This window comes from Dermacentor andersoni, chromosome 6 (genome assembly GCF_023375885.2).
Source record: "Dermacentor andersoni chromosome 6, qqDerAnde1_hic_scaffold, whole genome shotgun sequence".
In the NCBI taxonomy this organism is placed as follows: domain Eukaryota; kingdom Metazoa; phylum Arthropoda; class Arachnida; order Ixodida; family Ixodidae; genus Dermacentor; species Dermacentor andersoni.
In genome coordinates, this window is record NC_092819.1 from 86,422,490 (window position 1) to 86,435,640 (window position 13,151).

A 13,151-nucleotide genomic window follows, 5' to 3' on the forward strand; every position below is an offset into this window, starting at 1 on the left:
CAATTAAGCCAGCCAAGGTTTACCGATTCCACAGTATGAATACTGTAACAGTTATGAATAAGAAAGCATTCACTATGAGCAGTCGCCTTCACCGGCATATACAAAAAAAAAAATCACAACTCAGTACTATACTACATAACAAGGTCATTAATGAATGCACATCATGACCAGCCTTTACTTTGTAAATATAAAGGCATGGACACGGACAATGAAATTCCCATTTGTTTATAAGAATGAAGCTGCACCACTACAAACTTCACAATTGAGTCTGTAAGACTATAACAGTGGCAACAGCCTCACTGCTCGCTTGAACTTTAGACACTTTGGATTTGCTTTCGCAAAGAGGCCTTATCATTGGTAGCCCAGAGGCACAAAGAAATGAAAAATGCCGAGTGCTTGAAGCTCTGCAACGATCATCGTGGCAACTACACAGCAGCTAAATTCTTCAGTATCTTTACATTACAGTGCCACTGAGTTGAGAAACACTAAAGCCAGTAGTGTGGAACCACATACATACTGACGAAGATGGTTTCACCCCAACAAAGTACTCCGATTACAATCATGCAGCTGACTCCTGTTCATTAGACTCCAACAAAACATTCAAACCATCCAATGTTTAAAGGGTCAGTAAAGAGCAACACTAAGTATGTTTATGCTGGTGAACTCGAAAACCCTTTTCAAGTTTATTTGGCAGAAAAAGGTTGGTTTTTAGTAGAAAAAAAGAAAGGAAAAGTGAAAAGTTTAGTTTTTTTTTACATATGTCCTTTGCATGTAATGTCTAACCATGCAGAATTTTACTTGCTATAACAAGTTTGTGTTTGCACTGGTTAAGGTAATCTTGTCTGAAGCCTCTCATGTGTCATGTCTAACCACAACCATATCACGAAGCCAGAGAAAGCACAGTAGACATTAATTTTTGTCTAATTAAAATGTAGAAACTATACGAAGAAGGGAGATGAAACTAGATGAAAAGATAACTTGCCGCAGGTGGACGCTGAGCCCATATAATCCACATCACACATGCGGTGCTTTACAAATGAGCTACCTCAGTGCCATCTTTCCATCGACTTCCGTGGACATTCATGCATATGTGCAAGACTAACTCTGGGAGTCTTAGACAGCAGTACTCAGAGCCAAGGCCTGTGTGTGTGATGTAATCACAGACACACAAAAGAAACGCGGAAAAAGGTGCAAAGTTGTGAACCAAAATCGCCTCAGGCAACAGCCGTCACTCAGCCAAGTGCATGCTAGGTGATGCCACTATACCATGCTGCACAAACACGAAGGCTTCACCAGGATGCATAGTAGCTGCACTTGTTCCTTTAAGGTGGACCTGTAATGGCAACAGATGAGCTAGGAAGACCTGAACTTGCAAACACAAGTCCTTTCAGTCAGTTTTATGTGAAGAGCCTTTAATCTTTGTACTGAAAAAATAAAACTTGCTAGGTAGAGTTATCGGTTCTCTTAGAATGCAATGGAATCTTTGTTTTTTGAAAAACTATTAAACATAATTTCATATATATACTGTCCAAATCTGATGACATCGGTGAGACCCATGTTCCTGGTATTCCAGAAGTATGTTTGCCAGCCTAGTTTGACTGAGTGTTCCCATCTACTGTCCCTTTAAATTAAGGAAGTGTAGGAGTCTTCTAGGACTTTTGAGACGTGGTCAAATCGAAATGACTGATGTCAACTAAACAAGTGTCAAATTCAATAAAAGAGAACTGCACACTGCATTTTGTGGCATAAATAACAGCCGCACACTGTCACCATTTCGATACTCAAAAACCCATTTCGACTCACCAAAGTCCAACTGCTGGGGCATGGCAACAACAACCGTCAGCCTGTGCAGCCCACAGCTCGTCATACAGGTGCAGTGGCTTCCTACTGACATCAATAAATCTCAACAACTTCAGTGAAGACAGTGTTCAACGACCATAGCTAATGCTAGAGCAACACTGGTTGAAGATTGAAATTATCCAGCAAGCTTGCTTATAACGTAAAGATGGCATTTATGCCTACATGGACACAGAAGCTAAACATATAAGATGGCATTCATGCCTACACCGAGACTGGTACAGACAAAATTATACAAGGTTGCACCCGTGCTGGCTACAGCTAGCACATTACTCTAACACAACAAAGTGAACATAGTGCTTACAATCAAAAATGAGCATTTTCAGCTATTGTCATTCCAATAGCAGCACAACAAACTAAAGCAAGTGCGAAGTGAGCACGCCCAACTGCAAATACAACGCTTTTAAAATGATGCAACACTTTTTTAGACATTAGCCGAAACCCTGTTGAGCAATATTTAAAGAAAGAAACCAAGAGTGATACTCTTGATGAGTCATTGTACTCCGACTGTAAGAGCTATGCGGGGTGTCACAACATGCTTTAAAGAAGAAACAAATTGCACAGAAGATGTGATGAAGTGTAGGACAGCAGACAACACTGCGTTGGCCATCTGAAACTTTGTTCTATCTTCTGTGCTGTTCATTCCCTCTTTAGTACGCACCAACTTCACCACTTCAGCGCTTTTTCAACATGGATTACCTCCTCACATAAGCAAAACGGAAACGAGGTGAAAGACGGAGCCAACGGTTCGACAAGTGAACTTGTCTTTTTCAAGGCCCTTGCAAAAGACAAAAATTATGGGGTTTTACGTGCCAAAACCACTTTCTGATTATGAGGCACGCCGTAGTGGGGGACTCCGGAAATTTTGACCACCTGGGGTTCTTTAACGTGCACCTAAATCTAAGTACACGGGTGTTTTCGCATTTCGCCCCCATCGAATTGCGGCCGCCGTGGCCGGGATTCGATCCCGCGACCTTGTGCTCAGCAGCCCAGCACCATAGCCACTGAGCAACCACGGCGGGTTTGCAAAAGACAAGTCCACTTGTTGAAACGTTGGCTCCGGCTTTTACCTTGTTCTCATTTTGCTCATCGTCTTTCATTTTTATCTCCCGCCTTCCCCTTGTTCTCCTCACATAAGTCACTCGGGCTCTAAAAGTGGCTGGGCAAAGACTGTCAGCCTAAAACAAAAAATCCAAACTGATATCAGAGCAGCCAAAACCTCAAACGGGTGAAAAAGAAATGAGCAAGAAACAAGAGGGGGAGATGGGGGGGAGCATTTGAAAAGCAAGAGGTAAAATAGCTGTATGTCTTGCAACCTTCTTCAGGTACATGAAAAACGAATATTGAGGCTGTAGCACTCAACGAGAGCAGTAACATGTGCACATCTTCTTCCGCGAGTGTGGGATGCAACACATACATCAACCATTACTTCATGCACCTTTGTTTCTTTCCAGACCAATGCTCATGGAAGCCCAGCACACCTCACTGGAAGCGCTTTCACACAGTGCAGCTGCAATTGTCCTCTACCCAACAAACACTTTCGCTGCCCCAGAGTTTTGTCAGTATATTGTTTTAGGTTGTCTGCGTGCATCTCGCCACTTACGCAACATTGAGGATGCAGCTGGGTGCAGCAGTGACTGTGACAGCATCTGGTGTCGCGTGGTTCCACTAAAGCATGTGAAACTATTACCACTAACGACGCCTTCAGATGGTCACTGTGGTACCCCAAATCTGAGCAGATCGATTCTGGAAGCACTCTGTGTCCAAGTTGTAGATATAATGTCCCAACTGAACAGCTGCATTTTGGAGCAGGGAAAGGGATGGAAGCGAAAGCTGAGGGGAACATAGCCAGCTAGCGCTGCCATAGGCTGTGTTTAGATGTGAAATACCTAAGCGCAGCGTATGTGAATGATAATCGTCCCTGTGAATGGAGCAATGGAGCAAGAGTCCCCCCTTTGCTGTTGCAACCACGGGAATGAGTGGGGTCAAGTGACCGGAAACCAAGAGTTTCTCGGCTGCTTCTCGGCCCTTTGATTTGGAGTTGGGCAAATGGAAAGGACTATGCAAATGCAGCCGGAGCACCCCTTTTCGACCATCTGAGAAAGATCGCCCTTTAGGAGTGCTTTAGAGTGCTTGAAAACAATGATCTGAAGATGCCATCAGTACAAAGGCATTGGTGGTAATAAATCTTCATACGACGTATACTGGCTGCAGGTTTTTCAACACGAAAACATTCGTAACGTGCTCTGGTTGAACACACTATCCCGAACTGTCACCGTCAGCACTGCTGCTCTCACCTGCACCACCAGCATTCTGTAAACAAAAATATGTATACTGACAAGCTAAAGCTCTCTAATGGCGCCACGCTCAAAGAGGAAGATGTCCTCTGGACAATGAAGGAGCCCCTCCCCCCCCCCCCCCCCCCAATATAAGAAAGAAAAATAAATGTGTGTACATTGACACATATGATGTAAAGATCTTTTCCTAGGAGCATGCACTTTTCATGCCATTTCGCTATCAATAAAGCATGCATAATAGCTCAACTCCTGGTACCAATTCTCCTCTTCGTGCTTAGAGAACCACATAGCCATTGCATGTGTAAGTATATGTAGGTGGTGTCTGTCTGTTAGTTTCAGCTATAAACTTTAGGCCAACCCATCTTGAAAATAATAAGCTTTATAATCAATAGGAATCTTTCTGATGGTGTTACAGAGCCAGTTTCTACTTAGTACGTAACAAATTAATTTATTATCATTACAAAACAAATGTAGTCAATCTGCATAAATTGAAATGCCCAAGGAACTATAGATTCATGTCTGAATTACCTGATGACCACATTATTCAAGCTGAATGAAAAGCAACTTCAAACACGAATAAATGTTTTTTTATAGATAGGCACCTAGGTGCAAAGCAAGTTCTTGCCTGCTTTTGCACACCTCTTAATGAGTTACGGAAATGCCCCCAAAGTGGAGTACACAAGTGTTCTTACGTTGTGCAACCATCAGAATGCGGCCACTGCGGCCAGGAGTTGAAACCAGGACCAATTCATGCAGAATGCCATAGCCGATGGGACATCACTGCTTTGTGAAATCAGGTGGATACAAAACTTTAAAATACTTTATGAAAAAGGCGTGATTAGAGAAAATCTCACTGAATGCTTCATCCAGAAGACCAGGACCACTAACATGATTCAGGGTGTAGTGCAATTTTGCAGTAGTTCCTGTAAACACATCTGGAATATGAACTGCTGGCACACTGACTAGTCGCACCTTATAAACGTGCGTTCACCACCTCTTTTTGGGCCACCATATTCTGCTTTAGTTGTCCAAATGTTTGAATGAATAAAATCACTCCTTCAAATAAGTCTTAATTATCAGGAACCTTGAATTATTTGAGTTTGAACAACCACACACTGACTGTACTTGTATGTCACCGGATCTTCTGACAAGAGTTTGTGAAGAAACATTACCACTATAAGAAAATAGAGTTGCAACACAGGCTTAGTGGCTATGACATATTGCCACTGGTTCAATTCCCACCTATAGTAGCTACATTCTGATGGCAAAAGAACACAAAACTGTCCATGTATGGAGATTTCAGAAAACATCAATGATGCCAAAGTGGCCAGAATTATCCAGATGCCCACTATAATCGTGCTCTGAGCATAGGTGTAGATATCCAATTCAATGCTAGAAAGAAATAATACGATATTAAATGGCCTGTTAGTTTAGCATATTGTGGCGGATATTGCTGTGTGCACACTGAGTGCAATATATAATTGATATGGGCTATGAGTCTAAAATATAGAGCTTGAATATTCCGGTCCTCCCAACACTATTCCAGAGCAAGTCATGTAATATTTACAATTTTGCACCACCATGCGGCTGCAGAGAACAAGCACGCACTGCTGCATATTTGCATCTACATTAGACAACTGCAGGCTGTGGAGTGGCCACAAGTGTTTCTCAGAAGCTGAACCGAGATGTGTCTATTTCTAAGGACAGCAGAAAGACGAGGCAGCAACTGAGGCATTGATGCATAGTCTGCAACAATTCATAAAAAGGTGCCTCCCTTACTGACCCCAATCCTGCTACCAAGGAGTACACCAGGTGTACTTCACTAGCCAAGTGAATGAGAGTTTTCAGGATTTTTTGTCGGATGCCCTGACCAGCAAGCAAAAGAAATAGGATAGCAGATCATTAAACAGGCCTTGCAAGCTGCTCTGAGTGAAGGCACTTACAGCGGACAGCATTACTGCACTGCTACTGGCCTCGCGTAAAATGTGATGCTTGGTGGGTGCAACAAGCCCTTGCCCTCGTCACAAGTGGCCCGATTCAGACCATGTGGTTTCGCATGTGACAGCTGAGGGCATTTTTGAGGGAGAACCGCATGCCACACACCTGGCAGCGGTGGGGTTTCTCACCAGTGTGCGTGCGCATGTGGCAGTTCTTGTTGGACAGGTCCGAGAAGCGCTTGAGGCACACCTCACACTGGTAGGGCTTCTCGCCTGTGTGGATACGCACGTGGCGCCGCAGTGTGGACGAGCACGAGAAATCCTTTTTGCAGTACTCGCAGCAGTGCTGCCTGGTGCGGCCATGCGATTTCTTGTGGCTCCGCAGCTCCGTCACCGAGGGCAGCACCTTCTGGCAGATGTTGCACTGGTGGATGCGGGGGCTGGCATGAATCACCAGATGGCGCCGCAACTTGTACGGCTGCGAGAAGCCCTTCTGGCAAATCGGGCACTGGTGAGCAGACGATGGAGTGTTGCTGGATGACTCGGGAGACTCAGCAGCCTCCGGTTCCGTAGGCGCCATATCCGGAGCATGAAGCATGCTCTGGAAGGAAGCCTGGAACACTGGTGAAACCACGGGCACATCGAAGCGCTTGGGCACGGGCTCTGGCTCCGGAGGTCTTGAAGTGGCCTCTTGCCGGCGGTGGACTAGCAGGTGGGCACGAAGGTAGCGAGCCTGCAAGAAGGTTTTGTGGCAGATGTCACACCGGTGCGGTTTTGCCTCATGGTGCTGCAGCCGGTGCAGCTTCAAAGAGCCCTTGCGTGTGAAGTTCTTGCCGCAGATGTCACAGTTGTGAAGCCTGCGACCAGTGTGGATGTACATGTGGGCCGTGAGGTGGCTCACCTTGGTGAACTGCCAGCCGCAAACTCGGCAGATGTAGAGGCCAGCCTCCATCAGCATATCCTCATCCTCGTGACCGTTGGGAGAGGCACGCAACACGGGCGACAGCAGGCTTGCACCGTTCTGGTAAGGTAGTGGTGCACCGAGGTGTGGGTACATGTAGAACTTGAAGTAGCTGTCGAGAAGTGATGGGCCACCTGGTGTCAGGAGGTTGCCAAACGGATGTGGCTGCAGAGAAGGCTGCTGATTGTATCCAGTTGACCTGTCCTGCTCGCCGAGCCTGCTCAAGCCATTACCGGCTTTCATTTCCCGGGGGCAGTCCAGAGAGCTCTTGCCCACCTGGACAGGTACTTTCATTTTGAGGTCTAGGGGCATGTCGTTCTCGTCCTGGTACCGAGTTCTCCGCCTTCCCGCGGTCTTCCGGAAGAACATGTGGAAAAGGTGCTTGCCTTCCTTGTGAGTTTTGCAGTGGTGCTTGAGGGCCTGCTTCCAGACGAAGCCCTCGCCGCAGAATGAACAGCGGTGAATGCTCTTGAGCATGTGGTACACCTGGTGCCTCAGGTACTCGGAGAAGTGGTCAAGTGCCATCGTACATCGACCGCACTTGTACGGCGGCTCCCGGCGGTGAGCCGCCATGTGCTCGAGCAGTGTTTCAGGCAGGGCATACCGGCGACCGCAGTTCTCGCAGCAGTACGGCTTGACACCGGTGTGTATGAGCAAATGTCGGTAGAGGATGCCCCGTGCCCGTGTCTCGTACGGGCATAGGGGACAAACGTATTGCAGGGTCATCCTGGCTGCGCTGCGTGCAGCCTACGGGTAGTTCCTGCACGTAAACGAAAAAGTAATCGGAAATGTCAGCCGCTGTAAGGCAACCAAAGCAAATGTTAACGCTTCTAAATCTGCGACCTAATGTAACCGTAACGACGTGCACAGACACTTCCGAGCGACCGAAGTTCATAACGATTCTGTTGAAAGGACGTGCGCTTGGAACTTCATTGAAACGATCAGCGCAAATCGTAAGGAATGCGTACAGACTAAATCACCTCGCTTAGCTGGCCACTGCAGCACTTACCTGACCGAAACTGGACGGCAACGCACGGATCGACGGGAGCAGCTTCGCGTAGTCAAATTTCACACAAGAAATGCACGCTTAGGGCTTATTTTTCGGCATGCCATTCACATATATGACACGAATTAAAGAAGAAAACCGAATTTCACGAAGCGTAACGCACGTTAAAGCATCGCGCACGAGAAGGAATCAACGCCACCGCGAAACTACAGCAAGCGCTCTTTCCTGCTGGCTATCGATAGGCACGGGCCAACGCGGGCGCAAAATGGACATTCGCACCTGCGCCTCCGTTCAGCATGACTGCTTTTTGAGGCAAAGTGCTAACACCGAACACAAGCGTACGCAAAAACGAAACTAAACAATGTCCAGAGCCACAAGTGACACCGGGAGCATATTAATAACACTGCGGAAGCGCTATCATAAACGTCGATTTTAATTTAGGTCGCTAATGACTGACCACATGAACTGACCACAGCGATCCATCCCGTGGCACCGCACAAGGCAACCACAACCACCCGAAGCAAGCGCACGCGAACGCCCGCCTCCGGCGCCCATTCAAAAATGATGCGCCGCATCCATGTTTTCATAGCGATATACGACCGCATGCAATCCAGAAACACAAATTTGGGCGAGAGAACAAAGAGGGTATTTTTTTTTAGCCTGAGTTTTTTTTTACGCCTACAGCCGTGCCTCGCATTCGACTGTAGGGCACAGCAAGCACCTCTGATTACAAGCGTCACACACAAGCCATGCCATCCAAGCAAACAACGAGCGCATGCCGAGCATCTGTTTCAAGCCCTCTAATATCAATACAACGAAATGCGAATCTCATCTACTTATGTACACTTACGAGTCAAAAATATATTGCTTGCTGCGATGACGATTGGACTGGTGGCATTCTGTGCCGACGGAAAGACAAGACGTAGAGCTTGTTTAAGTTAGCGCAAGCATTTACCAATTCAAAAAAGCATTAAATTTATAGTACTCTGAAACAATGTTTGTAGGAATCTCGGGACAAAATGTGGAGCTGAAGGCCTCATAGTTTGTTATGCGAAACTGTGGCTAGTTAGTGACAGCAGAGTATCGATTTTCTGCATAGCTTATTTTCGGCGCTTTCCGCGCCCTGCCGCTACTTCGCTCGCATACGTCCGCGATTGTTGAGATGCTGTCACCGACGTCACTTTCAGGTGTTCGAAGATCTGCGAATCTACGTAGATCAAATGATGAAGCGGCAGTCAACTCTATTATCGTTGCAGTGCGCGCGACACGTCTAGCACGGTGCGACACTTTTATCTGGATTGTATTTGTCGGCACTTTCCGATGCGCCCTTGCTGCACTCTACCTATGCCGCTGCACCACTAAGGCTTTGAGAGCGAGAAATCGCGGTCTATCGTAGTTTCGACATTTTTGTTGGTCGTGCGCTCAACGACATCTCTGTCGCCGTTTTTTATCTTGCTGCCCGCTGCGCGACGCTAGGCGTCCGGCTCCAAAGAGGCACGGTCGTCGTCTGCTCGCGCTTGCCTTTTTTTTTTCTCTCTTTTTCTTTCTTTATTTTTTTCTTCCCTTTTTTTTTACTCTGCCTCTCTCTTTTCGTCGCCAAGGTCAGCTTTGCACAGTCTTGTGCCAAGATTGCAGGTTAAAATGATGGCATATTTGCGTTTGGGAACCTCAAAGTGGCGGTTCTAATACTAGCGGTTTTGCAACTCGCTGGTTTTCTGTAATCATAACTGTGACTTTTATCAGAATGCTTAGCATAGCGTTATGGCCCTGTCGCTTATTTACTGCTCAGCTAAGTGCCATTTGAGCGCTCTCTAGCAGTATGTAGTGACGCGCATGTACTATAGATTACACACGCGCGCGTCATGGCATCATACAGTTTCCTGCAGGAAACTTTATGCGTAACATGGGGACGGTATTGAAAACGGAGCAATCATATCGCCCAGCTCTCAAAGCAAAATATCTTTCTTCGCGCCCCAACTCGTCCTCAAATTTTTTTCGAGGTTTAGTGCGCTGCAGCCCTTCCCCTCCTTCCCGCTTTCTAGTCGTCCTCTAGAGTTAGTATATATGCATCTCTTTTTACTATTATTATTTTTACTTCGAACAGATGATGAGAACTATTGCACGGAGCACATTAGGCCTGTTCAGGTCGACTACCTCAAGAGGCGGATCGACATTACTTGCACGAAATATCACAATGTCCTAGTAGCTAATTAAGAGAGACCACAAGATATACTTTTCTTCAGACATTGACTTTAGGACACACGGTAAAATTGCGAAATTGATGCCGATCGAGGAGTAGGGAAGTCGTTGCCTGCTTAGCTGAAATTCTTAGGCTAACATTAGTTTCAATTTATTCGTTCTTATAGCACACTTGGGTTCCAGTCGGCAGTTTTCAAAAAAGCAGTTCGGGACGAACTCAGTTATGCCACGTATTTTGGGGACGTTTGTCTCTAATGTAATACTAGTGTTTGAAATTTGTTAGGCAGACATGTGTTGAATGACTTCACTACTGGTCGGCTTCATTTTCGCGATTGCAACGTGAGCTCTAAGCGAATTTAGATAGTGGCCTTTCTAATTAGACTACCTAAATTTTTCACAGTGCTAGTTTTCAGTTACTCTAAAAATCTATCTGAAAAGGGGGAACTGTCGAGGCGATCTTTAAAATGTGTTTAATCTATAGATACAAAAAAAAAGAACATTCAGCCAGAACTAATCTCAGGATGACTGTCGGCGTTAATGCGATTAGCACTGAAGCAATGAAGCGGCATGCGGCATACTTCCGTAGTCGAAACGCGTCATGGATGAGGCGTGTACTGCATCCGCGGTCCTCTATCGCGATTCCCTCCGGACGCGCTGTAATCTATGTGATGGCGGCACCGCCAACTCCGCGCGTTAAAAAACCGGAGAAATTAAAAAAAAAAGTTTTCTTTTTACCATTATGCAAGCCATGGCTACCTACCTGGTCACCCACTTCTGGAGGTCACCCTCCCTACTGGACCAGAAAGATGTTTGCCTGGTTAAAAAATAAAGTTTATTTCTTTCCCTGTGTGCCATTGAAGAGAGTCACATAGCCAGTGTCGTCAAACACATACACTAGATGACATCAAAAAAGATTCTTTTTTTCAAGACGCCCTAAAGACCCACATGGGCATTACATCGGGGTGTTTCACTAAATGGATGATGTATGCAGTATGCATTCGTACATATAATGCGTGTTAGAATAAAACAAGATCGTTGAAAAAGAAATAATAACAGCATATTGTTGCGCTCGCGCACATGCAACTGTTTTTGACCAAGTTTTAAAGCCGGGCGAACCTGCTAGGTGCGATAATGTGCCTGCACGGGTGATTGTTGTCTACGAGGCGGTTTTTTTCCTATCCTTTCGTCACAGCGAGGATTTTAAAAGAAGGAAGCGGAGCCTTGCCTAGGGCATTCTGTGTATCTTCCGGGCCGGAATAAAAAAAGACGTTGTTCCTCGTCCGGCATCGTGTTCCTCACTCGGCTCGGAACCCTGCTCGGGCCGAGCACGTAATACAACGCAACAACATTGAACTCGATGTTACCTACCATGCGCACAAGGAACATAGGAAAAAACAAGAAAAAAAGGGGGGGGGGAGGCAGAGCAAAAGAAGGCATCCAAAATCTTGAAGGCCCATTATGGCCATCACCCCCCCCCCTTCCACGATGGGCGTTACAGTAAATCAAGAATAGTTACATAATTTAAATATAATTGCACATAATTATCTAAATATAATTTAGATAATTGCACATTCAAGCAGATACTGCATGTTAAGACATACGAATAACACAAGTAGAGAAAAATTACAGCAGTACATAGAACTCGGTGTTAACCTAAAACAAAGCCATGTGCGCGCGGATCATCAAATTATGGTGAAATAAAAAGCGAAACAAGAAATGGAGCTTAAGAACACATTGACGTCTCGAACGAATGAGCAAAGGAAACCTATGTGTTTACGTTACAAAAGTGTTTAGTTCGAATTCTGAGAGCGGATAGGAACTAATTTGGTAGCATACCCCAGTGATATATTCTCAAAAAGATGGCAGAGTTCCAAACCAAAGACCTGCACTCCATTCTTACCAACTTACCAGGGCAACATACCAGGGCAGTACAGGCTACTAATTTAGTAGACTAGTTAGTTGGGTGCAATTTGACGCCTGATATAGCCAAGAGTTTTGCGCGCGCTGCTATAGTAATCGTATCGATCTCTTGATTCCATGAATTGTTTAAGAATAAATGAATTCTCAGGTGTTTTCTTGTGTGCACATTAGCAATAAGAATGCTGTTTATAGAGTAGTGGGAAGGCTTGGGTTTAGTAGCTCTAGTGAAAGATATAGCCTTAGTTTTTGGAGCCTGTATTATGATTTGCCACTGTTCATACCCCAGTCGGCAATTTTCGCAAGGTCCGATTGCAAAGTGACAATGTCAGAATGGTTACTTATTCGTCTATAAGTTACTCAATCATCTACATATAGTCTTACTGTATAGATATGATATTATTGCTGACGTCGTTGACGTATAGTACGAATATTATCGGTCATAATACAGAGCCCTGCGGGACCCCGCAGTTTAATAGTGATCGCGGAAAAGAAAATTCATTAGCCGTTACTAATTGGTACCGGTTAGCTAAAAAGTTAGCAATCCAGTTCCTAGTCTTAATATCTATATTAAAATAACGAACTTTCCTTAATAAACAGTTATGAGTTACCTTGTCAAAAGCCTTCGCAAAATCAATAAATATGGAACATATTTTTGATGAGTTGTTAATCGCTTGATATAGATCGGTAACTAGTTCGAATAATTGCGTCTCGCATGAGCGACCCTGTTGGAACCCGTGTTGGTTCAAGAGAAGATTGTACTCCGTTAGGTGTTTTATCATTTTTGAAGATGTAAAGTGTTTTAATAGTTTACTCATTCGTACACTGGTCAGTGAAATGAGTTTGTAGTTAGAGACAGCTGATGAATCACTTGACTTAAATTTTGAAGTTATTTGAGCTTTTTTCCATCTCTCAGGAACGCATCCTGGATCAACAGACTGCTGAAAAACACAGGCGAAAATGCGACATAGCACTGG

General features: G+C 45.2%; 1 protein-coding gene across 1 annotated transcript; it reads right to left on the minus strand.

Moving 5' to 3' along the window:
* Positions 1 to 4,276: 4,276 nt before the first annotated feature.
* LOC126522498 (uncharacterized) lies at positions 4,277 to 10,997 on the minus strand. Its single transcript, XM_072288796.1, has one exon. The coding sequence runs from the start codon at positions 7,776 to 7,778 to the stop codon at positions 6,192 to 6,194; it is 1,587 nt and encodes a 528-aa protein (XP_072144897.1). The 5' UTR covers positions 7,779 to 10,997; the 3' UTR covers positions 4,277 to 6,191.
* Between the last annotated feature and the right edge of the window lie 2,154 nt (positions 10,998 to 13,151).